At 43.0% G+C, this 27,934-nt stretch overlaps 1 protein-coding gene across 1 annotated transcript in view; it reads left to right on the top strand.

Moving 5' to 3' along the window:
- The window catches only part of TRPM1 (transient receptor potential cation channel subfamily M member 1), a 68,334-nt gene that overhangs the window by 21,913 nt on the left and 18,487 nt on the right, over nucleotides 1-27,934 (top strand). The window contains exons 11-22 of the mRNA XM_012764616.3: nucleotides 4,075-4,248; nucleotides 5,347-5,481; nucleotides 6,303-6,353; nucleotides 8,660-8,800; nucleotides 9,690-9,719; nucleotides 13,637-13,929; nucleotides 16,082-16,310; nucleotides 18,702-18,824; nucleotides 19,029-19,160; nucleotides 21,144-21,272; nucleotides 23,802-24,053; nucleotides 25,891-26,065. Coding sequence (XP_012620070.2) covers nucleotides 4,075-4,248; nucleotides 5,347-5,481; nucleotides 6,303-6,353; nucleotides 8,660-8,800; nucleotides 9,690-9,719; nucleotides 13,637-13,929; nucleotides 16,082-16,310; nucleotides 18,702-18,824; nucleotides 19,029-19,160; nucleotides 21,144-21,272; nucleotides 23,802-24,053; nucleotides 25,891-26,065 — 1,864 coding nt within the window. The remainder of the gene's footprint in view (nucleotides 1-4,074; nucleotides 4,249-5,346; nucleotides 5,482-6,302; nucleotides 6,354-8,659; nucleotides 8,801-9,689; nucleotides 9,720-13,636; nucleotides 13,930-16,081; nucleotides 16,311-18,701; nucleotides 18,825-19,028; nucleotides 19,161-21,143; nucleotides 21,273-23,801; nucleotides 24,054-25,890; nucleotides 26,066-27,934) is intronic.

Here is a 27,934-nt window from a genome sequence, read left to right as displayed (position 1 = left end):
ATATTTGAGGTTTCTAATGATCCGATGTGTAATCCATTAGGATTATTAGAAGAGGTTTCTGTTTAACCTCAAAGAACCAACAAGAAATAAGAGCTACTAGCACTAATTCCAGATTCAAACCAGTACTCTTGAAGAAAGTAACCACAGAAAACTTTATCACTGTCGGTGACAGTGGGTTTTTACCCTTTTAATGAAAAAGAAGAAAGAAAATAGCTCATTAAAATTAAGTATAGCCGGGCGTGGTGGCTCACGCCTGTAATCCTAGCTCTCTGGGAGGCCGAGGCGGGCGGATTGCTCGAGGTCAGGAGTTCGAAACCAGCCTGAACAAGAGCGAGGCCCCGTCTCTACTATAAATAGAAAGAAATTAATTGGCCAACTAATATATATATATAAAAAATTAGCCGGGCATGGTGGCGCATGCCTGTAGTCCCAGCTACTTGGGAGGCTGAGGCAGAAGGATTGCTTGAGCCCAGGAGTTTGAGGTTGCTGTGAGCTAGGCTGACGCCACGGCACTCACTCTAGCCTAGGCAACAAAGCGAGACTCTGTCTCAAAAAAAAAAAAAAAAATTAAGTATAATGCTTCCATCTAGGGCACTGATTTTTCAAACCATGTTCCATGAAACCCTAGAGGCCTAGAGAACTCTGTGTGTATATATGTCTGGTGTGTATGTGTTCTTTATGTGTAGTGTGTGTTGTTTGTGGTGTGGTGTTTGTGTTGTAGCTTAATGCATTGCGTGTGGTGTGTCTGTGTGCACGTGTGGGGTGTATGTGGATGTGTGGTATGTGTGATACGTGTGTGGTTTAGTGTGTGTGCTGTCTGTGCAGGCGTGTAATGTGTGTGTGTGCGTATAGCATGTATGTAGGTGAGTGTGTAGTATGTGATGGAGTGTCTGTATGTGTGTGGAGGGAGTCTGTGTGTATGTGATTGGTGGTGTGTCTGTATGTGGTATGATTATGCGTGGGTGAGTATGTGTGTAGCCATGGTTGGTATAGTGTGGTTGGGGACTAGAGTGTGTGTGTGTGTGATGTAGGACAAGCAGTGTGTACACACGTGTGAGCACATGTAATGAGCATGTGTGATCAACGGATCTAGGCCTCCTGCTCCTCCTTTGATCAAAGCAGCTTCTTTGATCTTCTCTGGAGACTGGAATTCAGGGAAGATTTTTGTTTGCTAAAAGGGCTCTGCTGCTTAAAGCGGGGGCAGGACTGTATAAATGGCTTATGTTAGGTTTTAAAAACCATATTTCTCAAAACATGCCTGGTATAATTGCTGCACAAATGCATTTCATTTTTTACAACACTAAATTTTTATCAAATTAGTGTGAAGAGTTTATAGAATAACATCAGTATACTAAAGGAGTAGCGTATGGGGTAGAGTGTTTGTGTGTGTTGCTTATGGAATTACCCACATTCAGAAAAATTGTGTAATACCTTAAATATTATAATTTTCCTTTTGATATTTTGGTTTTCCCACCCTTGGTAAAGGAATTCAGAGCAAAATAAATTACTCTTTGAATGGTTGTGAGGCAAAATCATGTGGCAGTGAACCTAGACAATTCCAGAATAGATTGCAAGGAGTGTTAATATTCCATTATATGTGGATACCACATTTTGCTTATCCATGCATTCATTGATGGACACTTGGGTTGCTTCCATGTTTAGAATAATGCTGCTATAAACCCAGAGGTACAAATACTTCTTCAAGACCTGCTCTCAATTCTTTTGGGTATATACTTTAGATTTCCACCACAGTGTACAAGGGCTCCAATTTCTCCACATTTTTGCCAATATTTGTTATTTTCTGTTGTTTTGATAATAGTCATCATAATGGGTGTGAGATAGTATCTCAGATGGTTTTGATTTGCATTTCCCTAATGATTAGTGATGTTGAGCATATTTTCATGTGCTTATTGGCCATTTGTAAGTCTTCTGTGGAAAAATGTCTATTTAAGTCCTTTGCCTGTTTTTTAATCAGTTTGGTTGTTTTATGTCATTGAGTTTTAGAACTTCTGTATATATTCTGGATATTAATCTCTTAACATATATACGATTTACAATATATTCTGTGGCTGCCTTTACTCTGTTGATAGTATCTTTTGATGCACAAAATTTTTTAATTTTCATGAAGTTCATTCTATTTGTTTATTTTTCCTTTTTTTTTTTTTTGGCCTATGGTGTCATATTCAAGAATTGAATTCCCAAATCCAATATAGTGACACTTTTGCCCTATGTTTTCTTCTAAGTATTTTATGATTTTAACTTGTATGTTTAGGTCTTTCATCCATTTTGAGTTAATATTTGGACATGGTGTTAGGTGAGGGTCTTTGTGAAACCATGGATAGTTGAAATTCATGTTATTTTCGAATATGAGTTCTGTCGTGGAACCGATGCAGTGAAGACAGCTTGAAATATCAATGAAGTGTTTGGGAAGGATGTGGCTAATGAACACACAGTACATTAATGGTTTGAGATCCATTCTGGTGATTTTAATCTTGAAAATGAGCCAGGTGGGTGACCTGAGACCAAGGTGGATAATGATGAGCTGAAAGCTATAGCAGAAGTGAATCCACCTCAACCTATGCATGAATTAGCAGCAAGGTTTGACATTACTATTCCAACAACATTGGGCCATTTGAAACAAATCGACAAAGTAAAGAAGCTGGATAGATGGGTTCCACGTGACTTAAATGAGCGTCAGAAGAGAAATCGTCTCAATGCTTGTCTTTCTTGGCTGTCATGACATAAAGGCGAACCATTTCTGCACCATATTGTTATGTGTGATGAAAAATGGATTCTTTTCTGACAATTGAAAGTGTTTGGCACAATGGTTGGAAAAAGATAAAGCGCCGAAACACAGTCCAAAACCCAATAGTCATCAAAAACATCTAATGGTGTCTGTTTCACAAAGAGCACAGAGCCCAGGAGAGCCTTGACACTGAAAGCTGCGCCGAGAAGCAGAGGCCAGACAGACAAGACGGAAGCCGGGGGCCTGTGCTGCCTGGGAAGCCGAGGAAAGAGGCTCGAGGAGGAAGCGGCCTGCGGAATCAGGGCGCTGAGAACCCAGCGCGAGGGGCGCTGAGAAATGCCCGTGAGGCAGGCGTGGCACAGTCATCAGTGACCAAAGCCAGAGCCCAGGGCAGGCAGGGGAGGAGCACAGTGCACAGAGGCGGGATGGGAAGGGAGGGAACGGAGACACCACGGGCAGACGACTCCCCAGGAGAGCTGGCCAGAGGAGCAGGCAGAGAGGACACCAGCTGGAGGGGTGGGTTGTGTGAGTGCCAGCTCCATGTGTGCACCAGGTCACACCCCCGTGCTCTCCACTGCACCAGGACACCAGGCCCAGGGCACAGGCCCACTCTGCTCTCCCTCCTGTTCTCTGGAGAAGAGGACATTCTCCCCGCGATGAATCCAGTCTGTCCCCACACTGCACGCATCTCAGTGATACCTGGACAAATTCATCAACCCACCGATAAGCTCTAGTTCATGTTTAGATTCTGGCAGGCGTCTGTGGTTATATCTGTTGTCTCTGACCCCTTCGTGATCACTTTCTCCTATTATTAGACAATTATGGGCACATGTCTTTGGTGCCTTTGAACTTTCCCCTCAGCACCCTTTCCTTTGTGCAAAAGCACACAGGAAAGTCAAAGTATCAGCCATTTTAAGTATGTAAAGCCACTATAGCAAGCCAGTATGCATTTGTGCACATGAGTAACAGTGGTTCATGGCAGCAGGGCTTTCTCCACCAGACAGCCAGGCCTGTGATGACTGAGTATGTGTGTGTGTGTGTGCATGTGTGCAGACTGTGTATGTGTACATGTGTGCATGTGCATGTGTGGGGGGGCATGTGTGTTCACTGTGTGGGTGTGCACATGCACATTGTGTGCATGTGTGAGTACTGTTTATGTATGTATGTGCATGTATTATACGTTGTGTGTGTGCATTTGTGCATGTGCACGTGTGTGCATATCTAGTATGTGTGTATGCATGAACAGAGGTGGGGGGATTGGTCCACTTGTTTTGGAACAAGGGACAGCCTTAATAACTTTTCTCAACTCTGCTTTCTGTGGACTGCAGCCCCTGGGAAGCCTGGCCCCCCCAACAGATACCAAAGCCACAGAGAAGGAGAAGAAGCCACCCACAGCCACCACCAAGGGGGGGAGAGGAAAAGGAAAAGGCAAGAAGAAAGGGAAAGTTAAAGAAGAAGTGGAGGAAGAAACTGACCCCCGGAAGATAGAGCTGCTGAACTGGGTATGTGGAAAGTCCTTGTTCCTGTTTCTCAGGATCATGGAGACCACAGGGTTGGCATCACCCTCCTTCTCTGGGAGAAGGAGCAGTTGTTGTTGCCTTTGCTTCCGCCCCACCCAGGGCCCTGATCCCAAGAAGGAAGGGTAAAGGATTGATGGGATAGTGTCAGTATCTCAAACAGCAACAGTATGTTCATTGGGCTGTGGCTGTTGGTTGTCAAAAATACCAAATGTGGCCAGGCACAATGGCTCACAATCGTAATCCCAGCACTTTGGAAGCCTGAGGTAGAAGGTCACTTGAGTCCAGGAGTTCAAGACTAGCCTGGACAACATAATGAGACTCCGTCTCTACAAAAAATTTTAAAATTAAAAAACACCAAATGTTCCTGCTATAGGGGTAATGATGCCACCCAGTGAGGATATTCTGGTCATCTTGCTCAACAGTGGCTCTCACTGCCCAGCAAACAGGCAGATGCTTGATGCATGAAAATTTGGGAGACAAACCAATTACCACTGAATAAATGCAATTTGTGGCAACAAAACCTTTTCGAAAGAGCCCATGACTGAGTTTGTGGGGGTGATGGTAGTTGTCTGGGCTGGGAGCCTGAAGCCACACATCACATGGTTGTTCTAGGTCTCACCACTGCCAAAATACAGGCAAGACAGGGCAGCAGTGTGTGTATGTATGCACACGTATCACAGCCACTCACTCACATGGTGCCCTGGTGGCATGCCCCATGCCTGCGTGATTCCACACAGAATTCCACCACCGCTAGGTGGATACTTCTCAGTCAAGGAAACAAATGGTAAAAACTGGACAGAGTAACACCAATATGGCTGAGGTTTCAAATCTTCTCTGATTTATTTTTAAAAGGAGAAAATCATTTACAAACTTTGATAGAATATGTAGAGGCCAAATGAGAAGAAAGGAGAGGGGGAGATGAGGTGTGCTCACTCAAGACGAAGAGCAAAGATGACCATGTTCCAAATACTCTGGGATCTTGGGGGTCAGACCACCATTCCCTCCATGTTTCCAATGGGCCTTCTGCCTGGTGTCCCTCTGAGAAGCCACTCACAGGCCCCCATCCCTTGGTTTGTGCAGGTGAATGCTTTGGAGCAAGCAATGCTGGATGCTTTAGTCTTGGATCGCGTGGACTTTGTGAAGCTCCTGATAGAAAATGGAGTGAACATGCAGCACTTTCTGACCATCCCGAGGCTGGAGGAGCTTTATAACACAGTAAGTGTTCTGGAAGGAGGGAGGAACACAGGGGAGCCCGGCATCTGAACACATTTATCACTGGTGCATGTTGTGCATAAGTGTGGTCAGATAAGCACAGTCTCATGGGGACACAGTTTCAGCTGGGAGGTCATGTTCCACAGCAGGCAGTGATTTCCCACCTACTGCTGGCCACAGCCACGTTCACATCCGTACCAACTACCGCCATGCCTAGCCAGTCACTCCCTTTTGGGGTGGCATTAACTCTTGTTCCACATGTGGATGTGGTGTTTGAGTACTTGTTTACACAAAGAGAAAATCTAGCTTTCTAAGACATTAGCAGGGTGAAAAGTCACCAAGGTGGGCAGGCAGTTGCTCCTTGGGACCCTCACATTTTTACGAGGCTTCAGTTAAAGATGTAGAACTAAGTTTTCATAGCAAGGAGCTCCCCTGTATGAGCATGGAAGTGCTTGAATGAAATCCCCTTGGCTTATATTATTACAGTCTAAGTTTTGAGAATTTATATTTCCTTCCCCATTCGAAGATTTTAAGTAGCAGATATGGCCCTCAGAAGTTGCTCACTAAAACTTGGTGACCTTTTAAACACTCAATTGTACATTCTAACATGCTCTTTAAAGTAATTCAATAAAAAGTATTTCACATACTTTTTAATGTGTTGGATACTTCTTAACCACAGCCAGTTCTGTTCCATAAAAGAAACAGGCTGACAATCAGTTACACCCGGCTCTCATAATTCATTAATTCTACATGGTAGGGTAGGATTTTGCTCCAAGAGTGGAAGAGAAAAACATATTTAACACGAATGAATGCTTCCCTTTCAGAGACTTGGTCCACCAAACACACTTCATCTGCTGGTGAGGGACGTAAAGAAGGTTGGTCTACTGTTTTATGATCCTTACCTACCGGCACCTTTCACGAAAACATTTCTTAAAAATAATTTTTTAATCTCTAAAATGTCTTGTCTTCTTTGAGGCATAGGAGATAATGAATTCCTTCCTTCATAAAAAGAGTTTACTTAAAACTAAAAAAGAAAAGGATAATCTCTTTCAAATTGCATGGTCATGCCCATACACGAGCGGAACACGCTCAGCGACTGCTTGATTACAGGTTGATGCCATTGCCAAGGCCAGGGGCAGCCCTGCCTTCCGCTGGCCTGAGCCCTGCCGTCTGTCCATGCAGCCTCATGCTCTGTGTCTGCTTTAAGGTCTCTCACCCATGCGCTGGGCCTCTTTCAAGAAGTACCAGCAGGAGGTTCCGCAATCCGTCCTGCGTGCCCTGTTGATTGCAGCAGTTGTGGTTGGCCCTTTCTGTTCCCTCATTATTAAATGATACATGTTTGTCCCCCTTCCCACTGCTGCTGACTACTCACCATCTGTGTTCTTGTAGGGTCTCTCTCTCTCTCTCTCTCGGCGTTCTGTCGTGCCGTTTCTTATGTCTTGTCACCACAGGTTAGAGGATTGGACTGGGTCCACCTAAGAGTGACTCATTTTGCCAGAATGCAGCCCTGGGCATGCAGAATATGTATTGTGTACTCGTATTCTGAGCAAGAGAAAAGCATCCAGAGAACAGGGTTTTCCATCTGAGTCCTAGATAGCCTGGTCACCTTTCATACAAATGTTCAGTTCTAATAATATGAGAATGTGGCTTCCACAGACATTCACAGATCAGACCATAGAATGAATGGATCTGGGAACCCACAGGGACCTCCCAGGCCCTTTGGCTCAGTGCCTTTGTTTGCCAAATAAGGAATCTGACTTCCCCACAGGACCCAGCTGGAAGATAGGTTACGAGGCATGGACATTCCAAAGTCACAGCCACCTTAGTTCAGGCCCAACCATTTCTCACCTGATCGGTTTTAATAATCATCCTCTATCCTCTAGTCCACCCCCCCCCCCACCACCACTATCCCCTGCTTAAAATCCTCCCTTCCCAATGGGCCGCAGCATAGAGTTCAAGCTCTTTCCAAGAAACACGCACCCCTCTGGGCCTGGTCCATGCCCACGCCTGCTACTGTTTCCCACCACATCCCCACTGCACCATGTACTAACCCTGCCTGACACTCTGGTGCCTGGGGAGTCTGAGTCTGTCCTGGCCCACACCTTGCTCACATCTGCAGCCCTCTTCCTTCCGCTCCACCTGCTCCCAGCTACCTCGGACATCGCCTTCTCCAGGAAGCCCTTTCTCGTTCTCCCACCAGGGCATTGTGCCACTGCATTGGGGCTACTGACGGTTGTACCCCTCTCCCCCCAAAGGTGAGCCCCTCAGAGCAGGGCCGTATCTCCTTATCTCTGAGTATGGAATCCCCAACTCGGTCAAGGATCACAATCAGGGTTGAACATGTAATGCATGCATGAAGGATTTAGCTTTGTGGCCACTCTTATTGGGACTTAAGGGAGAATGTTTGGAATGGGTAACCCCCGTGCCATGAGTCCCAGGATAACACCATTATTTCAGCCATATGAAATTAACCAAGCAACAAACAGCACACACAAAAAATCCTTAAAAACAGCTGGTCAACTCTGCCTCCTGGATAAGTGGACCAGCTGGGACATGAATGACTGACATGAGTTGCCTCTCTTCCAGCTGTTCCTCCCCTCCCACACGCTGTCTCAAAACACCCTCTTCCGTTTTGATGCAAGACTCTGCCCTTCACAACCCCCCAGTCACACCACATAGTTTGGGTGTTTGTGTTCTCACTGAAGATATGGGGACATTCCCCAGAAAGTCACAGGGCACCACGCGGAGCTTTCATTAGAACAGCCCCAGCCCTGGAGATATTCTGTCCCACAATGCCTCCCATGAAGCCCTTCTCATTCTGCATGAAACCCGGCCTCCAGCCCCCTGAAGCTGCTTCTCCCCTCCAAGCAGCTGTCAAAGCATCTTCTCATCAAAACTAATCTGCTCTCACACCGGCTGCAGCAACCACTTCCCTTACATTTCACACGCGGACGACAGACCAGTGAACATGCCCCATCATCAACCCTACAGCCACAAGGGTTTCTAACCCTGTTTCTCATTGGAAAAGTTTAACCATTTTCTGGAACATGGCTTAACCCATCACCTCCCTCAATCATATGGTAATAGCCTGAAGATTGTTTAACTCCCCATCTGTTACATAAACTCCCAAGTTCATGGGTGCATTCTTACAGGACCTGAGTCAAAATGTCTTTTCTTACAGAGCAACCTCCCGCCTGATTACCACATCAGCCTCATAGACATAGGGCTCGTGCTGGAGTACCTCATGGGAGGCGCCTACCGCTGCAACTACACTCGGAAAAGTTTTCGGACCCTTTACAACAACTTGTTTGGACCAAAGAGGGTAGAATTCATAGAATGTGCAGTGTTCTGTGGTTTCCAGAATGACATGTGGTTCCTTGCTGTGCTTTTCAATAACTCGGCTGGTTCAAAGCCAAGTTTTCCCCCATCCCCAAGCACACCTGCCCTGCCTCCCGCAGTGCTCTCAGGTGTGGGCTTTCCCTTTCACACAGAGGCATTCTCCGGCACCCCTGAGCAGGTTGGTGGCCCAGGCCATCCGTCAAATCTGCCCCCTTCTTTGTCCACAGCAGCCTTCCTCCATGGCTACTGTCTCTGCCCTCTCCAGCCCATTCTACCATCCCACCACTGTAGCTGCCATAACTTCCAAAGCAAGGGACATGCCAGCGCTCTACCTGCTCAAAGCCTCCCAGGGCTCCTCACTGCCTGCAGAATCCTGGCTAAACTCACTACCACAGCATCCAAGGCTCTCTGCCCGCTGACCCCACTCCACCATGGTAGACCACATACCTCCTCCAAAATCTAATTGCATTAAGGTGCCTGCCACGTCTTTTCCCCCATTGGTGCCTTTCCAAATTTCACTCTCACCAAAAGCCCAGCTCCAGTGTCAGATCGTTGGTGATGCCCTCCCCTCACCCCCCACTTAGAGCTCTGTGTCTGGATTTTTGTTAGGGAACTTCTCTGGCTCCACCTGCAATAAGGGTTATGTGTCTGCAGCTCTTTCTCCTCAATTAACTTCTGCTGGCAGAAGAAGAGTTTCCATATTAAAGCATTTCTTTTCCTTGGATATTGTCATTAGTTAATGATATAAAGTACTTTTTAATCAACTATTATGTCTACTACTAACAATACTATTAATGTACTACTAGCATTACTACTACCAATATTAGCTATCTGAGTAAATTGATTTTTTTTCCTCCCCTTTCATAATGCAGCCTAAAGCTCTTAAACTGCTGGGAATGGAAGTAAGTAAAATTTATTTTCAATAGTTTTATATCTTGGTCCCAATATACATAGCTCTTTTAGTTCTGTATTTAACACCAAATTGAACAAGTTTGTTTCCCATGAACAAATTCATCATATTACTCACCAAAATTTATTTAGATATTATAGTCAAATTATATAAAAGGATAAGATTTATTTTTAAAAGGGTAAAATCCTCCCAATTCATTTTATAGAGTTAGCAAAACCACCAATTCATAAGCAAAGATTAAACCAAAAAAACCCTAGAGAATAATTCTATTTATATATTTAAAAATCATAAATAATAGCAAAAGGAATTTAATAGAATATTTTAAAAATCACAAACAAGTAAAGACTTCTAAGAATGCATATATAAGCAATCTTAGTCTTTAATATATTCTATTATATCAAATCAAAGAAGGAAAAATCAATGATCATTTCTCAATAGGTGTTAATGAAGACTTTGGAAAGATGTAAACCATATTCCTTAATTTTTTAATAAAAAATTAGTTCACTAGAAAGAGAATGGAAAAATAAATAGGAAAATAAAATACTCTTTTGCTATGATTAACACACATGTATATCCTAGAGCAAGTGAAATATATGGCTGAGCAGCAAAGCCCTGAAGTCATTTCTATGAAAATCAAGAACAAGACATCATCATTATCCTCACTAGTCTTCAAAAATGTTCTGGAAATTATACCACATGGAAAAATAAATGTTAAAGAATACCCAAAAAGGGGAGAAAATGATTATCAGCAAAAATCATTTTTTTGGAATGGAAATCATATATTTCTAGATATCACGTATCTGGAAAACCCAGGAAAGTCAGCTAACATTCCCTCACAACAGGACAAAAGTACCAGAAGAAACCCTTAATAACAAAGTACTAGCCATAAAAAATATTTAAATGAATGGAAGAAATGCCATAACACAGACTATTAAGACTGACTATTGGGAAGATTCTTCTGAAATAAATTCATGAGCTAAACAGCATCCTTAATTCTGCATGGATTCAGTGTAGAAGGCACTAGTTCTGTGTTCCCAATTCAAACCGACTCCTGGCATCGTCTCAAACATATCGTTGGACTTGTGTTCCTGGCAAGGTTATGAGCTGTCCATGGTTCTTTATCCCTTCAAACTCTGTATGTCAGGTAGGGTTTGTCTGTTCCAGGGGGGCTCGTCTATAAAATAGCCCGGTTCCAGTCCTGCTTCTTAGGGGTATATCTTCCACCACTTCATAATAGCTATTATAAATATGAGTCTATTCAGGCTTTATATTTTATAGACTCAATTTTGGTAATGGATATTTTTCTGAAAATTATTTATTTCATCTAGTCTCTCAAGTTCATTGGAATAAACTTTTACATAGTATTCTAGTTTTTTCAGTCTCAATATATTTAGTTACATGCCATTTTTTGTGCCAATTTTGAAAAATTTTACATCTCCTCTTTTTTTTTTTAATTAAGAGAGCAGGGTCTCATTCTGTCACCCAGGCTAGAATGCAATGGAACCATCATAGCTCAGTGCAGCCTCAAACTCCTGGGCTCAAGCAATACTCCTGTCTCAGCCTCCTGAGTAGCTAGTATTATAGGTGTTTGCCACCACACCTGGCTAATCATTTTTTAAAATTTTTTATAGAAATAAGGTCTTGCTATGTTGCCCAAGCTGATCTTGAACTCCTGGCTTCAAGCTATTCTCTTGCCTCAGCCTCCCTAAGTGCTGACACTACAGACATGAGCCACCTCACCTGGCCTCTTCTTTTTTTTCTTAATCACTCTTGCCTACATATTGGTGCTTTTGCACTTTATCAAGCAACTAACTTTCTTTTTTCTGTTTCTATTTTATTAATGTCTGCTTTTACTTTTATTCATTATTTCCATATACTTTCCCTAGAGTTACTGTATTGTTTTTATTGACTCAATTTGAAAATAAAGTTCACTCATTTTCAATCTTCCCTGTGTTCCAATAAATATATTAAAGGTACAAATTTTTCTGAGCATTGTTTTATGGTATCCCACAGGTTTGGGTAAGGAGAATACTCATTGCCATTTGTTTCTAAGAGTTTATAATTTCCTCTTTAATCCAAGACTTATTTAGAAGTGTATTTTAAATTTTCCAGATATGGACTTTTGTTGTTGTTGTTATATTACTAATGACTTCTACTTTATTCCTCATATGTAGAGTACATGGTTTTTGATACTTGGAATTTGTTGAAATGGAAAATCTCAAAAGAATTGGAGTATTATGCATGGTTGGATTTTTTTTTAATAATTCCTGTATGTTGGAAAAAACATGAATTCTCTGTTTGTTGGGTATAATTCTTATATTTACTCATGAGATCACAATCATTCTGCTATTCAATTTGTTTCTATACTTACTAATTTTTTCAAATTCATTGCTAAGTGAGGTGTGTTTATAGACTCTTACTATGACCATGGAGGTGTCAATTTGTCCTTATACTTCCAGTTCATATCCTTTATTTTATTGGGTTGTTTCTCTTTTTCTTATTGATTTGTGGCAGGCAAAGGCATTTTAGAAAAATTAACTCCTTGTGTCTTATATTCTTTCTCTGGCAATTATTTTAAAAGAATTTGCATACAATTAATATTTTAATATTACATGTTATTGAAAGGTAGGTTTAAAAGGACTTCTATTTTATAACATTTCATTAGCCATTAGTTGATTTTTATTTTCTATATTCTTGAAAATAAATCTGTTTATTTTTAAATTTCTATAATGTCCATTTTTAACCTATATAGACCAACCTTTCTTAATTATTATTACTGTAGCTTTACTGTGACAAATATTAGAAAATTAGAACAAAAACATTTACATCTGAGGCAAGACACGATAGTTTCCATTAAAATGTTATCACAACTCATGATATTATAAAAATTGAGTCAGTCGTGAACAACTCATACTAGGAATTGCAAAGCTAGATTTCCCCCAGAGCCCCCAGGTTCTAGCCCACTCCAACCATGTGAACGTGGGCGAGTTATTCAGACTTTGTCCCCATCTGAGGGAATGGAAGGAATTCACAACTTCTCAGTGCCATCGTTAAGAATAAAAGTAGAATAAAAGTAGATAATTGATGGGAATGCTCTTTGCAAAAGAGCAAACATCTGTTTCTGTTATTCCATTGAGTACTAAAGTATTAGCCTGGAATAGTCTAAGACCCACGTATGTCCACGCCAATTCTCTCAGTCATCAGCTGCCGTCCTTGAGAATCCTGCTCGGTTTTTTTTTTTTTTTTTTTTTTTTTTTTTTTTTTTTTTTTTTTTTTTTTTACACAAACGGGGAGTGTATCCTGCTCGGTTTTCAGAAGGGTTCTCGTGATCCCCGTAGGAAATGGGAAATCTTGGCCTCCCGTTTGCACCATGTGAGGGAAAGGATGGTGCTCATTCAAAATGGAATGTTTGCTTCCTTAAAACACTAGAGGGAAACTTAAAAAACATTTTTTCTATCCCCTTTTACATTTTTCCTGTTAATTTCTGGTTCCGGTCTATCTGGCAAATGAGTGTTGATATTATGCCACCTTGGAAGACTTCCCTGAGGAAATAAACTGTGGACCTTACCTCACCCACGGTGGTATCTGTATTTAGTATGGGGGGAGGTTTTGTTTTAGTCTCGCAGCATCTCCTAAGTTAAAGGCTTCTGAGTAAAACTGCTCCCCCAGGGTGTGAGTTACTCACAGTAGTATGCCTTTGCAGCTCGTTTTGTTTTAGGTGTTTTACTTATTGTAATAAACATGTGCATCTTTTCAGAAGAATTCATATATGAAGTGGAAACTTAAGATGTCCTTTAAAGGTCTCTGTATCACCTCTGACAGAAGGGATTTCTCCCCCCAGGAGTCTGGAACCTTCCATTGCTCATGTTTATGGCAGGACCAATGAAAAATGAACTTTTCTCTCCTCAGGATGATGAGCCTCCGGCCAAAGGGAAGAAAAAGAAAAAGAAGAAAAAGGAGGAAGAGATCGACATCGATGTGGACGATCCCGCCGTGAGCCGATTCCAGTACCCGTTCCATGAGCTGATGGTGTGGGCCGTGCTCATGAAGCGCCAGAAGATGGCGGTCTTCCTGTGGCAGCGCGGCGAGGAGAGCATGGCCAAGGCCCTGGTGGCCTGCAAGCTCTACAAGGCCATGGCCCACGAGTCCTCCGAGAGCGAGCTGGTGGATGACATCTCCCAGGACTTGGACAACAATTCCAAGTTAGTGTCTAGAGGGGATTTAAGGGCCAGGGGAGACCGCCGTCCTGAGTACCTGTCCCTTTCAGGGGAGGGTTGCTAGTGTCCTTCTCACTTAAGGACAACGATGGTTAGAACTTGCTCATAAATCACTTTGTCCTTCACATCAGTGGTTTTCCTTCTGTCTGTCTGGGATGTCTCTCGACTGTCATTGTTTTTGTTTACTGCCTGTTATTGAATTTTAATGCAAAGACAATGAGATTAATTTCCATAAGGAGGACAACTTTAGTGAGCCCATGCCTTAAACTGTGAACTTCACAAGTGTGTCTCAGATTCCTCCCCACCCATTAGGTGAGACAGGATGGCTAATGGGGATTTGGGAATGCCTCCCCCAGGTCAGTTAGGCAAAACCCAAGCAGGTGAGGCTCTGTTAAAATTGGTTTTCCTGTGGGCAAGCCTTGTTAAGAGTGCTCTGGCATAATTCCAAATGGTTTCTTTTCCCCTGCGCCAGCTGGAAGCACAAACAGATTTTTCTCCTCTATTCACTCTGAGAATCTGGTCAAGCTCCTGGAGATAAAAGTCTCAAAAGTGTGGGGGCCCTCCTATGTCTGGGTCCCCCTGGAGTTTATAACTCACAAACTTGTCCACACTGAGCCTCCGGAGATTTGTCGATTACAGTTCACATTTTCCCACCCTGCACTGATTCCCACAGAGGTTTCTGCCCAGTAAGTGGTTGTTCCCTGAGTCCACTTGTATGTCTGTCCAATTTTGGGGCCAGCAGTTTGCCCTGCAACCCCACTTCTCTCCCAGATCTAAGAAGAGTTGTCGATTTTCAGCTTGTTCAGGTTTTTACTTGTTAGGACAAACTGGTGACTTCCAAGTTCCTTCCATGTCAGACTGAAAACTGGAGATCCCAGCACAACATTATAGGTACATAAACTCGAGGCAGATCCAGGCAGCTCTGCCAATATCTAAAATCTTTTCTGAAGCATCATGCTGCCTTTACTTTGGACTGGATGATTTCTAAACTTACTAGCTGATTTCTAACTATAGGAACTCAAGGCTCTCTAAAAATGAGGATGTGTCCACATACCTTGTGGGTTCGTAGATGCCATCGTCCCTTGTTTCCTAGAGTGCACCCATGGTGACGTGTCAACTCACAGCCTACAGGGCCTGGGCCAGAAGGTCCTGCCCATGGCATTGCCCTTCAGGGGATGGAGAAGGCTATTCTCCCACACTTAATTCTGCCTTCTTCCTTCAGCTCATAACTGGAATAAAATCTTCTATAGAATGGGGAAACAAAAACAGAGGAGGGTGATCACTATGAGACCATATCTTAACCACATTCCCTAACAAAAAGTTGGAGGAAGTGGGAATATTTATGATTATCATTAAATATTTGAAACTGGATCATGTAGTGAAAGAAATAAATTTTATGTTCAAATTTCAGTTTGTCACCTTCTCCATTTGCCCCAACTCCTGTCACTGTTCCTCCAACCGCAATTAGGTGCCCGGGGCTCTGTGCCGTGTGACAACTCTTCCTTGTTTCTATCATGGCACAAAGAACACGGAATTCTCTTGTAATCCATGCGTTATTAAGTATTACACACACAGAGAAAGGCACAAATCCTAAGTGTACAGCTTGATGACTGTTCACAAACAGAACGCGTGGGCATGACCAGCACCCAGATCAAGAAAGAGAAGCTAATTGGCACCCCGCCCCCATCCCTCCCCGTGGCCACTTGCAATATCCACCTCTCCTGCTACTGTCAACAAGGGCAGCCTTACTGTCCTGGCCTCTGACCCCACAGGTGCTGTTTTGAATTTGCCTTTGCTGTCTTCTGTCTGCCTCCCTGATCTGTGCATGAGTTGAGGGAAGGGGCTTTGTCTTCTGTCTCTGTGTCACTGGGGTCTTGGGGGCAGATGTGGGGTCAACCTAAAGCTCCATTTGCAGCAAGAGCCGCCGGTCCCCATCCTGAGCTCAGCATCCCTGTCCCTGGCCACCCGCCTCCGGGGATGCATCCCTTGAGCTTCTTGCTTGCAGAGGACCTCAAAGCCCCTTGCAATCAAGGATTCTGTGTCCTGTGGCTCCATATGTCCCTGTGGACATGGCTGTCTGAGATAAAGAGATTGCAGCGCCTGCAGCTTCACTGCAATTCCTTCTCTTGCCCTGCAGAGACTTTGGCCAGCTTGCTTTGGAGTTGTTGGACCAGTCCTATAAGCACGACGAACAGATCGCCATGAAACTTCTGACCTACGAGCTGAAAAACTGGAGCAACTCGACCTGCCTCAAACTGGCTGTGGCCGCCAAGCACCGGGACTTTATCGCTCACACCTGCAGCCAGATGCTGCTGACCGACATGTGGATGGGGAGGTTGCGAATGAGGAAAAACCCTGGCCTGAAGGTATGTGTCATGTGGCTGTTAGACTGGTGACTGCCAGGCTGAGCTAAGAACATCCTATGGGTTATGTTAGTTCTTCCCCTGAACCACTCTGTAAGCGAGATACGGTGACAATCCTTGTCTTACAAATGAGGAACCTGAAACTTTGAGATTAACTTGCCTCAGAGCTTAGCTGGTGAGTGTGGGACCAGGACCTAAACCCGGATGGTCTAATGCCAGACCCCCACGCGACCAGCATGCCTGGCTCACACTTACCCCTGTCACATCCAGTGTCTTCAAATGGAGCCCCTGTAACTAATCACACACCCTGGTCAGGTCACTTACCTGCCATTAAAGCAGGGACCTCAACTCTATTTCTATAGATTCCTTTCTAATTCTGAAGTTATGTGACACGATTTTAATTAGTGATATCTTCATGACATGGAGTTTATGAGAGAATATGAAAGAGTTTGAAAGGATGTTGTGGGGAGATAACTAAATTTCAATGAAACCCTAGCTCTGTTGTTTACTACTGGTAACTATCAGGTTATGTTGAAAAGAGATTCTAATCTGCAGATAGTCTAGTTACCTAATGGCAATATTACACCTATTTTTAAGATCACTATAAGAATAAAGAAAAGAGGCCAGGCGCGGTGGCTCACGCCTGTAATTCTAGCACTCTGGGAGGCCGAGGCGGGCGGATTGCTCGAGGTCAGGAGTTCGAAACCAGCCTGAGAAAGAGCAAGACCCCGTCTCTACCATAAATAGAAATAAATTAATTGGCCAACTAATATATATATATAGAAAAAAAATTAGCCGGGCATGGTGGCGCATGCCTGTAGTCCCAGCTACTCAGGAGGCTGAGGCAATAGGATCGCTTCAGCCCAGGAGTTTGAGGTTGCCATGAGCTAGGCTGACGCCACGGCACTCACTCTAGCCTGGGCAACAAAGCGAGACTCTGTCTCAAAAAAAAAAAAAAAGAATAAAGAAAAGAGAATATCACTATAAGAATAAAGAAAAGAGAATATCACTATAAGAATAAAGAAAAGAGAATATACTGAATATACACAGTAGCAAATAGAAGGCACTTTGTTTTCTAGAAATACAAATGTTATGCCTAACTAATTCTATGTACTATGCTAAGCTGATAGTATACATAACTTTGGATATTATAATAATACCCAAATAGTTTGCAGGATACCAAGAATAAGGAGATCCTTAAGGTTTTAAAGAAACTAAAATAGGTCACCTACAAAACGATGAACATGGTGTTGGCATCAGACTTTTTGTCGTCAATACTGAAACCTAAGAGGTGGCAATGGAATGAGGACCTCACAGTTCTGAGGGAAAAACATTTGGAACCTGGATTTGTTTTTGTTTTTTTTTTTACCCAGGTCAACTATATAAAAACAGAGTATATCTATTTAAGACAGCCAAAGACTCAAACTATACCCTTTCTATATACCCATTCAGAAGGTTACTTCAGTGGATATTCCGGGGGTGGGGGGCGGGGATTAAAATTGCAAGGAAAAAAGGTGACGTGGAATGCAAGAAACAAGGCCCAAGTTTCACAAACCCTCATACGAAAGCTGTGCAGCAGACCAAAAGGCAGTCAGATTAAATCAGTCCAAGGAATTGCTGGAATCCAAGAAGAAAGTACTCAAGGAGAACAGAAATGACTCCAATAAACAGACTGAAAGCCATAAAGTGTCAGGAATCCAGGTTAGGGAGACACAATAGTTTATTATTCTTAATAAGAAAATAGAAGGAGAATCGTAAATTTCAGAAAAAACAAAAAACTGCACACAAAAGATAAAGTTCAGTTATGATTCAAACTAAAATTTGAAATGATCTTGAGCAACTGGTAGAGTGTAGAAAAATCACCTATAAAAAGAGCAACACGTTTTCCATCTACCAGCCCTGGGCATTCTTTTGTTGTATAGGCTGAGCCCAATTAAGTCTTTTTGTGAGTCACATTAGCTTTTTGACTCTCAGTTCACATATTCTTATTTACATCAAAGTTATTTCTACATAAAATAGTTTTGGTCTATTTCACTTTAAGTAGTGTTGCATTTTATTTATTTATTTATTTATTTATTATATGCTAATTTAAAGATTTACCTGCTTTGAAATTTAATGTAAGAACTTTGCTTTTTAAAGTCAGGAGATTACTCATAATGCTGCTTGCGATCCACCTAAAAACTCAGCCAATGTTCTTGAATTTTTCACTATCTGCAATTCCACCACTGTACCAAGCACAAGCCACAAAACATCAGAGCAGGGATAAACATATTCCAGGGTTCCTAGGTTATTGAGTAATATGGAAGGTTATCATTTTAAAATTTAAACTATACTAGGAAATTTTTCTAGAATTGCCATAGCTTAACAAAACAATTTATGTCTCATCATTCGCAGGTGATCATGGGGATTCTTCTCCCCCCTACCATCTTGTTTCTGGAATTTCGCACATACGATGACTTATCATATCAAACATCCAAGGAAAACGAAGACGGCAAAGAAAAAGAAGAGGAAAACATGGTCAGTGAATCCCTTGATCCCAAGAGGATCATCAGTTTGCTCTCATTTTCAAAACTGTTGAGATTTCTTTTACCATGGATTTAGAAACCTCATTAACTGGGGGTATTTTCATAATCCTTTATTTTGAAAGGCGCCTGCGTGCCGCGGTACCTTGCATTTCCCACTTTGCAACCTGCCTGCCATGTGCTGTGCTCTGTCTTCCAGGATGCAAACGCAGACGCTGGCTCCAGAAAGGGGGACGAGGAGAATGAGCACAAAAAGCAGAGAAGCATCCCCATCGGAACAAGGATCTGTGAATTCTATAATGCACCCATCGTCAAGTTCTGGTTTTACACGGTAAGGCCTCCTCCCAAACATCTGCCACCTAGCACGATTTCAGCACTTCGATATGTTGGAATCAAGAAAAATTTTAAGGGCCTAAAAAAGTATCTTAAAATTCACTGAATTAAAATGAGTCATAAAACAAACTTGGGACTCATTGAGATCTTTAACTAAAATTGGATCTAGATATCTTGTTACGTATTTACATGTATGTAAAAATACGGCTATTCTAGCCCCCAAATACAGCATTTCATAAAACAAAATAGTCACATTCTATTTGCTTAAGATGAATGATTTTTTAAATGCCTTTAGTACTGCAGATGTAGGGAAATATAATTTTTAAAAGAACAGAGATGGCTAGTGATTTAAAGAGCAAATTCCATTTTTCATTGAATTGGTGGGCTTACTAAAAGGGCTTGGCAGAGCCCAGATGATAAACTTCTAGAACAGAGCAGCAAATCAAGCCCTCTCCACTCTCCAGTGTCCCCAAACTGACCACTTGGCCCTCATGCCATCCTCCAGCCCCCTCGGTGCCCAGGCCCAGACAGCTCCCTGGTGACACAAGCAGGACAGGAAACAGGAGCAAATCTGAGCGCCCACCTCTGCAGGAAAATGAAATGGTCTATCTGCACTGGGAAATGGTCCCAGGAGGGGTGGCCAGACATGCTGTGGCTTGTGCAGCCACGTCAGTCTGGCAGAGGGACAAGACATCTCATGAAATCCCAAGCACCAAGCCACAGCCCACGTCAGGCAGGCCCTGGCACTGTGGTTCCTCTGGGGACCAGGCAGGAGCAGACGATGGACATGAGGAGCTGGGTCTGGGGCTACGGACCATGCAATGGATGAGGGTGCAGGTGGGGGAGAGCAGAGCTCTGGTAGGGGACAAGCCTGAGGGCCAACCATGGGACTGGATGCCCAACTTTTAGCAGCCATGCTTAATGATGCAGTGGAAGCCACCACCACCTACCTATTCTGCTCAGAACCTATTCTGAGGGCCCGGCGTGTGCCCAGCCTGCAGGGGATCCCAGCCACAGAGGCTGCGGGGGAGGCCTCGGTCCAGGCTTCTCAACCTTGGGCCTCACCCAGACCCTCTGGATGTTCTGTCTGGATGTGGGGACAGGAAGACATGGCATATTTTACAGCTTCCCAGGGATTATGACACAGTTTGAGAACTCTGGCTCTAATCCTCCTGCAAGGAGTAGACAGTGGATAAGGAAATTCTACCTGTATCCTCGTAAAGCCTACACAATGGGGAGGGGAGGATCTTTTACAAAAGAAGCTGCCAAGTCACAAATACATAACTGCTAGCACCTCTCCCTCAAGACTTCAGAAGGGGCCTGTGCCGGTGAGGGACCCTGAGCTGACGTTCCCTCAGCTTCGTGGGGAATGAACCCGGGACCATCAACTTCAGACAACCTCCATCCCCCATACCTCACTGTACCTCTTTCCTTGACACAAAGATAGGGACCCTATTGTGACCACAGCAAACTCCAGACTTGTCACTGCTAATGGAGGGAGCTGGCACTCATCCCACTCCTCCACACATCCCCTCTTCTGACGTCCCACGTCGTCCATCAGCTGTGGAAAGGTTCCAGAGGGAAATCTGTAAGACAGGGAGGAGTAAGTAACATTTTCCAGTTTCCAGGAATGTAGAAGACACATCAGCAAACTATTAAAATTTCCCTATTTATCATAATTTTTGCAACTTCATAATTTCCCCATGAGGATGGCAGCACCGACCAATAAATGTATCTCCATGTAGAAAATGAAATGTCAGTGCCTGCGCAGGGTGCCAGAGTATAAAATGCCTCCCAACCTGCCTCAAAGGTCTCTGTCTGCACGGGGCATGTGCAGGGAAGGTTTTCTCTCAATGAGTCAGTCCAGATGGAAATGGAAATTTATTTTAGAAGATGTGTCAACCTGAAAGAAAATAGAGTTTCCAAACGTGATTCCAACGTTTTCCCCTCCAACACGGCTGGCAACTTCTCTTTCTTCCAGATATCCTACTTGGGCTACCTCCTGCTGTTTAACTACGTCATCCTGGTGCGGATGGACGGCTGGCCCTCCCTGCAGGAGTGGGTCGTCATCTCCTACATCGTGAGCCTCGCGCTAGAAAAAATACGAGAGGTGATTACTCCAAAGGCCCGTCCCAGCCCCCCTAACCACCGACTTCAAATTCAGATATGGCTCCATGTTGCAAAAACATTTCATGCAGATTATATGTGCTGTGGGACTTTTCTTTTGAGTGTCAGAATCCCAAGTTTATTCCATTCACTTACTTAAGATGCATATATTTTCTCCTTCCAACTGAATTTGAACTCTCAAATCAAAGCACAAGGAAAAATAAATGATATTTAATAATAAAAACAGGTCTGAGTACATATAAAAGTAATAGCAGGCCAGGTACAGTGGCTCCAGGTCTGTATACCTAGCACTTTGGGAGGCCGAGGTGGGAGGACTGCTTGAGGCCAGGTGTTGGAGACCAGCCTGAGCAAGAGCAAGACCTCATCTCTACAAAAAATAGGAAAAAAATTAGCCAGGTGTGTTGGCAGGCACCTATAGTCCTAGCTACTCGGGAGGCTGGGGTAGGAGGATCGCTTGAGTCTAGGAGTTTGAGGTTGCAGTGATCTATGATGACAGCACTGCACTCCAGCCCAGGACCCTGTCTTGACAAAAAAAAAGAAAAGAAAAGAAAAGAAACGAAACAGCTAATGCTGCCAGCTACCTGAGATAAACAAATTACTGCAACCAGTACAAATTTTGGCTCAGTTTTCCGGGACCTGAAACTATAAACAGAGAGATAGAAGAGATGACATTTTTCCCATAACTTGGAACTTTAGACCACACTGTGCACTTGCATGGTGCACACCTGGACTTTTGTGTGAGAGATTTATGAAAGGGAAGCTCTCAGTAGGAGGGAGCTGAGAGGAGGGAGGCTGCCAGGGTAGGGAAAGGAGCTGAGTGCAGTGTGGTTCCAGGTGAAATCTGTCCTTGGCCCAATCCTGCAGAAGACTCAGTGGACTGGACGCCGCAGAGTCTGTCCCACTTTGAGCTAAGGGAGCAGAGCGGAGTTTTACACCTCACATCAGTCACTCATTGGCACTCACCAGAGACACAGCTCCAATTGCCCAAGGGCCAGCCTCCCAGAAGGGGGCAAGGTGTGAGCCTAACAGCAGGACCTGCACCCACCTGGAGTAAGGATCCAAGGGGTGTGGGCCCGACCCAGAGCATCTGCTGCAAACAGGGGGATTGAGATTTTCAACTCAGTGTTGAAAAAGAATAGACAGAATCTCACACATGACTCTTATTATCACAGAGGGCTTAAAATGACAATGAGAGTCCAAGAAGGCAATCTCTGCAGGAAGCAGAGGACATATGCACCAGCCTCTTTTCTTTCCAATGTCATCCATAAGTTTTAATTCACTGTATTTGCTTATAAAGAGAAAGCTTGTATCCAAGCAAAAAACGAACTTGAACTGAAAAAGCACACAGCATAATTTCACATCCTTTCTCCAACTGATATAGAACCAATGCTATTATTTTGCAATTACTATTGACTCTTTTCACCGACTGCGTTTACTAACCTAGTCCAGCTAGAGGGAGTTTGATGCCATCGGTCTAATGAGAGACTGAGAAATCAAAAGAACACTGAATCTAAAATTGTATTAATATAGCCCATCCTTGTCTTCTTCTACTACTACTCTTTCTTTTCTAGCTGGGCTTCAATCAGTCTCTGCAGGTGCTACAACTGGGATTTCCCAAGTGGCCTGCCTTACCATCTGTAGTGCCATTATGACCTTGGTGAATGTCAACCATACACTAACACACTGTTCATCTCCTGCCCTCCAGTTACAGGAAAGAGAGTGGCCATCAGCTGGTGTGCCTGGGTTGTTAAATGAGTGAATTCCCTCTGTGTTGGCTGAGAGACAGTCACCACTTCATCCCCCTCCCTGGAATCCCCAGGACCTCCCAGGAGCTCCACAACTAAAGGGGTACCACCCAGTACAGCAGCCCCCCAACCCTGCTGCAGCACCACAGCTGTGCCCGTTGGGATCTCTTTGTGCATGACTGTGCATACTGCTTGCTAAATATTTTCCATCTTATTCTGTGGAATTCTCCTTTTAATCAGCAGTGATCTTGAAAGTATAATATCTCAAGTAGGGGCAAACCTGGGCCAACTTGCCCCTGACTTCTCATGTCTAAGTTACAAAGGAATTTTGACAAATTGGCATTTTCTAGCCCAATTCCACCATCTCCACGAGGTAGATTGCCCCTCTGTGAGACCACATGGGGTTCTTCCCTGCTCTAGAGTTTTCCTCCTCTGTGAGTCTGGAATGTGGACTAACAGGCACGTGTCCAGATAATTAGAAAAGAAATCAAAAGTCAGCTGCTTTAATTACAGCCAGAAGGACATAATTTAGAAGGCATTTCCTGAGCGTTTATGAAACCCTGCGTCTAAGAATAGGGAGGATTCCATGGAATTTCCCTTTCTAGATATCACTCTCTGCCAGAGAAGATTAGTGTTTAGAGGTCTTCAGCAGGAAAGGCACCAGATGCCCTGGAATGTTCCACCAGTCTTATCATTGCAAGATTCTAAGAAGACAAGCCTTCCAATACAGCATTCTCAGTTTATTGTTCTTTGGGGTTTGTTTTCAGATCCTCATGTCAGAACCAGGAAAACTCAGCCAGAAAATAAAAGTCTGGCTTCAGGAGTATTGGAACATCACAGATCTCGTGGCCATTTCCACGTTCATGATCGGAGCAATCCTTCGCCTACAGAACCAGCCATATATGGGCTATGGCCGAGTGATCTACTGTGTGGATATTATCTTCTGGTACATCCGTGTCCTGGACATCTTTGGTGTAAACAAGTATCTGGGGCCCTATGTGATGATGATTGGAAAGATGGTTAGTAATTACACCCCATGACCAACCACAGATACTTTGGTTATGGTTAGGACATTAGACCAGGCCTTGTGTGTAGCTTCCTTAGATTTCTTTTGGTCTTTCCTTAGTAGTTGGTTTTTTACAGAATATGTTCTTTGCTTTAAGATGCATAGTTCTCCTACATGTTGATAACTTAATAAAATCCAATAGAAAAACATGAGTTGAGGGCCTACTGTGTATACACACATACTATATATACATACACTGTGTGTGTATATATCTCAATATATATTAGGCATTCAATACATACTATTTTCTTCCTTCCATACTTTCTTTAATACCATATTTAAACTGTAGGATGACAATTACTTTCACTTTTTATTCCTTCTGATTTATCATTAATGAGTATATATCGACAGTAAGATAAAAGAAAATATCCTCCTCTTTTATAAGAGCTTTCTTGGCCTTCCCAACACATAAGAAAACATCAAGTTTTGATGCAATAGAAATTCAGGAGCAAAATAGATACCTCAAAATATATACTCTACATCTTGATGGCTGGAAATACATTTTCAGCATTCTTTAGTACAGGGACCTGGATTTGATGTTCTATGAGGTTACGTGCACTTCAGAATTTTTATGTGGCCAAAACCTGATTGATAACCTCCAGCATGTGGTAGAAGCTGGAGAAAAAGGGGGCCCATGGCCATTTCCCTATCTGTACTCCATACAGTCTTCAGTTCATGTGCTCCAGCCTGGCATGGACACAGGCAGTTCATATAATTGGGCCAAGACAAATCCATCATGATATGTACTCCAGAACAGGCTATAGAAAATGTAACTAACATGGCTGGACGCGGTGGCTCACACCTGTAATCCTAGCACTCTGGGAGGCTGAGGCGGGAGGATTGCTTGAGCTTAGGAGTTTGAGACCAGCCTGAGCAAGAGTGAGACCCCATCTCTCCTATAAATAGAAAGAAATTAGCCAAACAACTAAAAATAGAAAAAAATTAGCCAGGCATGGTATCGCATGCCTGTAGTCCCAGCTACTTGGGAGGCTAAGGCAGGAGGATTGCTTGAACCCAGAAGTTTGAGGTTGCTGTGAGCTAGGCTGATGCCACAACACTCTGGCCTGGGCAACACAGCGAGACTCTGTCTCAAAAAAAAAAAAAAAAAAAGAAAAAGAAAAAGAAAAAAAGAAAATGCAACTAACAGTGAAATAGCAGGTAATGCTTACATTACCTAAAACAGCCCTTCTTAGGACTAGCCCCAGAAGAAAGGAAGCCTCCTAAGTTTAGGAATAACTCTTTATAGGGCAAGTGGCTTTGAGCCAATGGGTATTACAGTTTAGTTAATTCCAGCCATGACCCTCATCTTCAGGGATGTTCAAAATTAGGAATGGTACCAGATTAGAATCCACAGTAACCAGAGAAATCACCAGAGAAACCACTCAGCATTCATATAATGAATGAATAAATACTGGTGTATACTCTCAATTCATTGTCCTTTTACCTCCTCTTATTCCTTAGTTTCCCTTACAAAGTCCCATCTTTTCTCATCATTCTTCCCTTTCTCCATTGGCAGTTGTAGTTACTAGAGGAACATGTGTTTATGGGCAAAATAGAGAAGAAGGACTGAGAGCAGATAAAGATAGCAATGTTCTAGAAAAAGACTTTCTAGCCATAAGGCATTGCATGAAGTAGAAAAGACTAGCAGCCCATGGATGGAAAGAAAGGAAAGGGGCTTTCTCCATCCCAATGAAGCACCTGTGAAGTCCTCAAAAAGAGCAATGTAATGAACCAGGATGAACTTGGCCCACGAGGCAAGGCAGTAAGAGACACACGTTCTCCCCACTCAGATGATCGACATGCTGTATTTTGTGGTCATCATGCTGGTCGTGCTCATGAGTTTCGGAGTAGCCCGTCAAGCCATTTTGCACCCAGAGGAGAAGCCTTCCTGGAAACTGGCCCGAAACATCTTCTACATGCCCTACTGGATGATCTACGGAGAGGTGTTTGCAGACCAGATAGACCGTAAGAATAGAATTCATAGTAAGATTCTCTTCCCTGCTTCTGAGGCAGATGATCAGCTCCAAATTAATGGAAGATCATGGATTAATTTGGAAACAAAATATTTTTCATTCTGCCACAGACATCAAATTATGTCATTATTAAATAAGTATAGATCATGGGATGCAGATTTTCAGACATCAGTCATTTCTTTTATTCTAAAAATCCTTCCCTAGACTTCTGAAAGAGTCTCACTTCCCTTGAGCTGGCCCAGTAGACATCCTATCATATGAATGTAGTTCCAATGCCAATATCCTAGTTCTTCCTTAACCCGGGTAGCTTTCCACCCCAGGATAAAGCTGGTAGTGTTATTCCAGTAGAATGAACTAGCCAGCATGGCAGGGTACCTGGTACCTCACGCCCTCTTCTTCTTCTAGCCATCAAAGCCCATTTTCTACACAGCTACCCAACCCCTCTTCACTAGTGGAGTGCTATTTTTTATTGTCAACAATAATATGGACATTGGCAGAGGAAATGATTACAGTCCTGCACGGATTACTAGGGAAGGTAGGACTCAGCTCCTCAGCAGGCTGGGCTGTGTTGTAGGGAAGTGCAGCTCAAATTTTCTTGTACCTATTTCCCCAAGTTGATTAATGCTCCACCAGTGAACAAGGTGCTTCAGTCCCATTTTGATGTCAGTACCAAAATTTTCATTTACATGTTGAACTTTATCACAAAGCATCAGGTAGAATAGCACGTCTCCTGCTTCCAGAGTTCTGTTATTTGGGAATAGAGGTTTTGAACATCCCTCCCCTCATATGAAACACAGAGTTGTCAGTCTTCTGCCTCTAGGTTAGACTAAAACAAGCTCACACAGTACCTTCTTTCTATAATAGCTTTTATGAAATGATTCTGAGCATATCATTATTACAACTATCACAACATCAACTATTGAATGTGTTTGTAGCTTGGTAAACCAGAACATAAAAATTTGGCCAGGCACAGTGAGTAGCTCACACCTGTAATCTTAGCACTCTGAAAGGCTAAGGCAGGAGGATCCCTTGAATTCAGGAGTTGGAGAACAGCCTGAGCAAAAATGAGACCCCCCCATCTCTACAAAAAATAGAAAAATTATCCAGGTGTGGCGGCATATACCTATAGTCCTAGTCACTTGGGAAGCTGAGGAGGATCCCATAAGCCTAGGAGTTTAGGGTTGCAGTGAGCTATGATAACACCACTGCACTCTAGCTCAGGCAACAGAGCAAAAATCTGTCTCAAAAAATTTTTTTTAATTTGGTTTCAAAAAGCATATTAGTTTAGGTAAACATGCATACATGTTAAAAGTTCTTGGACTGCAGACATAAGCTATAATATTTTTATTATTGGTTATTTTTAATTAATTTCAGTAATGAGAGAAGATGAAGAAGTGAACTTGTGGCTATGCTATTTTCAGTAACACCATTAAATGTACATTTTCAATTCTTGATCTGACTATAACATAATAATTTTGTCTCTATGTGTGTTTGTGAGGTGTTTGTTTTGGAATAGAGGGGATGCTTGATTGGTTAACCTGTTAGTAACAATGATCATCTGCCAGTAACATGTCTTTTTCACAGTATTTTTAACTAGTGAGCTTCTACCATTGCTTATGACATATGGGAAAATAAATATTTGTGGAATATATTTTCTAGAATTAATAATGCATACAATTCTTCTAAATAGATCACTGTTTCTAAGCATGACTCTGTAAGATCCAAGCTTGAAATCTTTGCATTTCTTCACAGCAAAACTTTCTTATATTGTTACAGCATTTGTTTTACTTTTCTCTCAACTGTCATTTTATTTTCTTTCCTCTCTTCCCATCAAAACCAAAAAAATAATAATCCTGCTCTC

The sequence above is a fragment of the Microcebus murinus genome, chromosome 7 (assembly GCF_040939455.1).
Source record: "Microcebus murinus isolate Inina chromosome 7, M.murinus_Inina_mat1.0, whole genome shotgun sequence".
Classification (NCBI taxonomy): domain Eukaryota; kingdom Metazoa; phylum Chordata; class Mammalia; order Primates; family Cheirogaleidae; genus Microcebus; species Microcebus murinus.
Note: the sequence above shows the minus strand (reverse complement) of the source record. Positions and strands in the feature narration are given on the sequence as shown.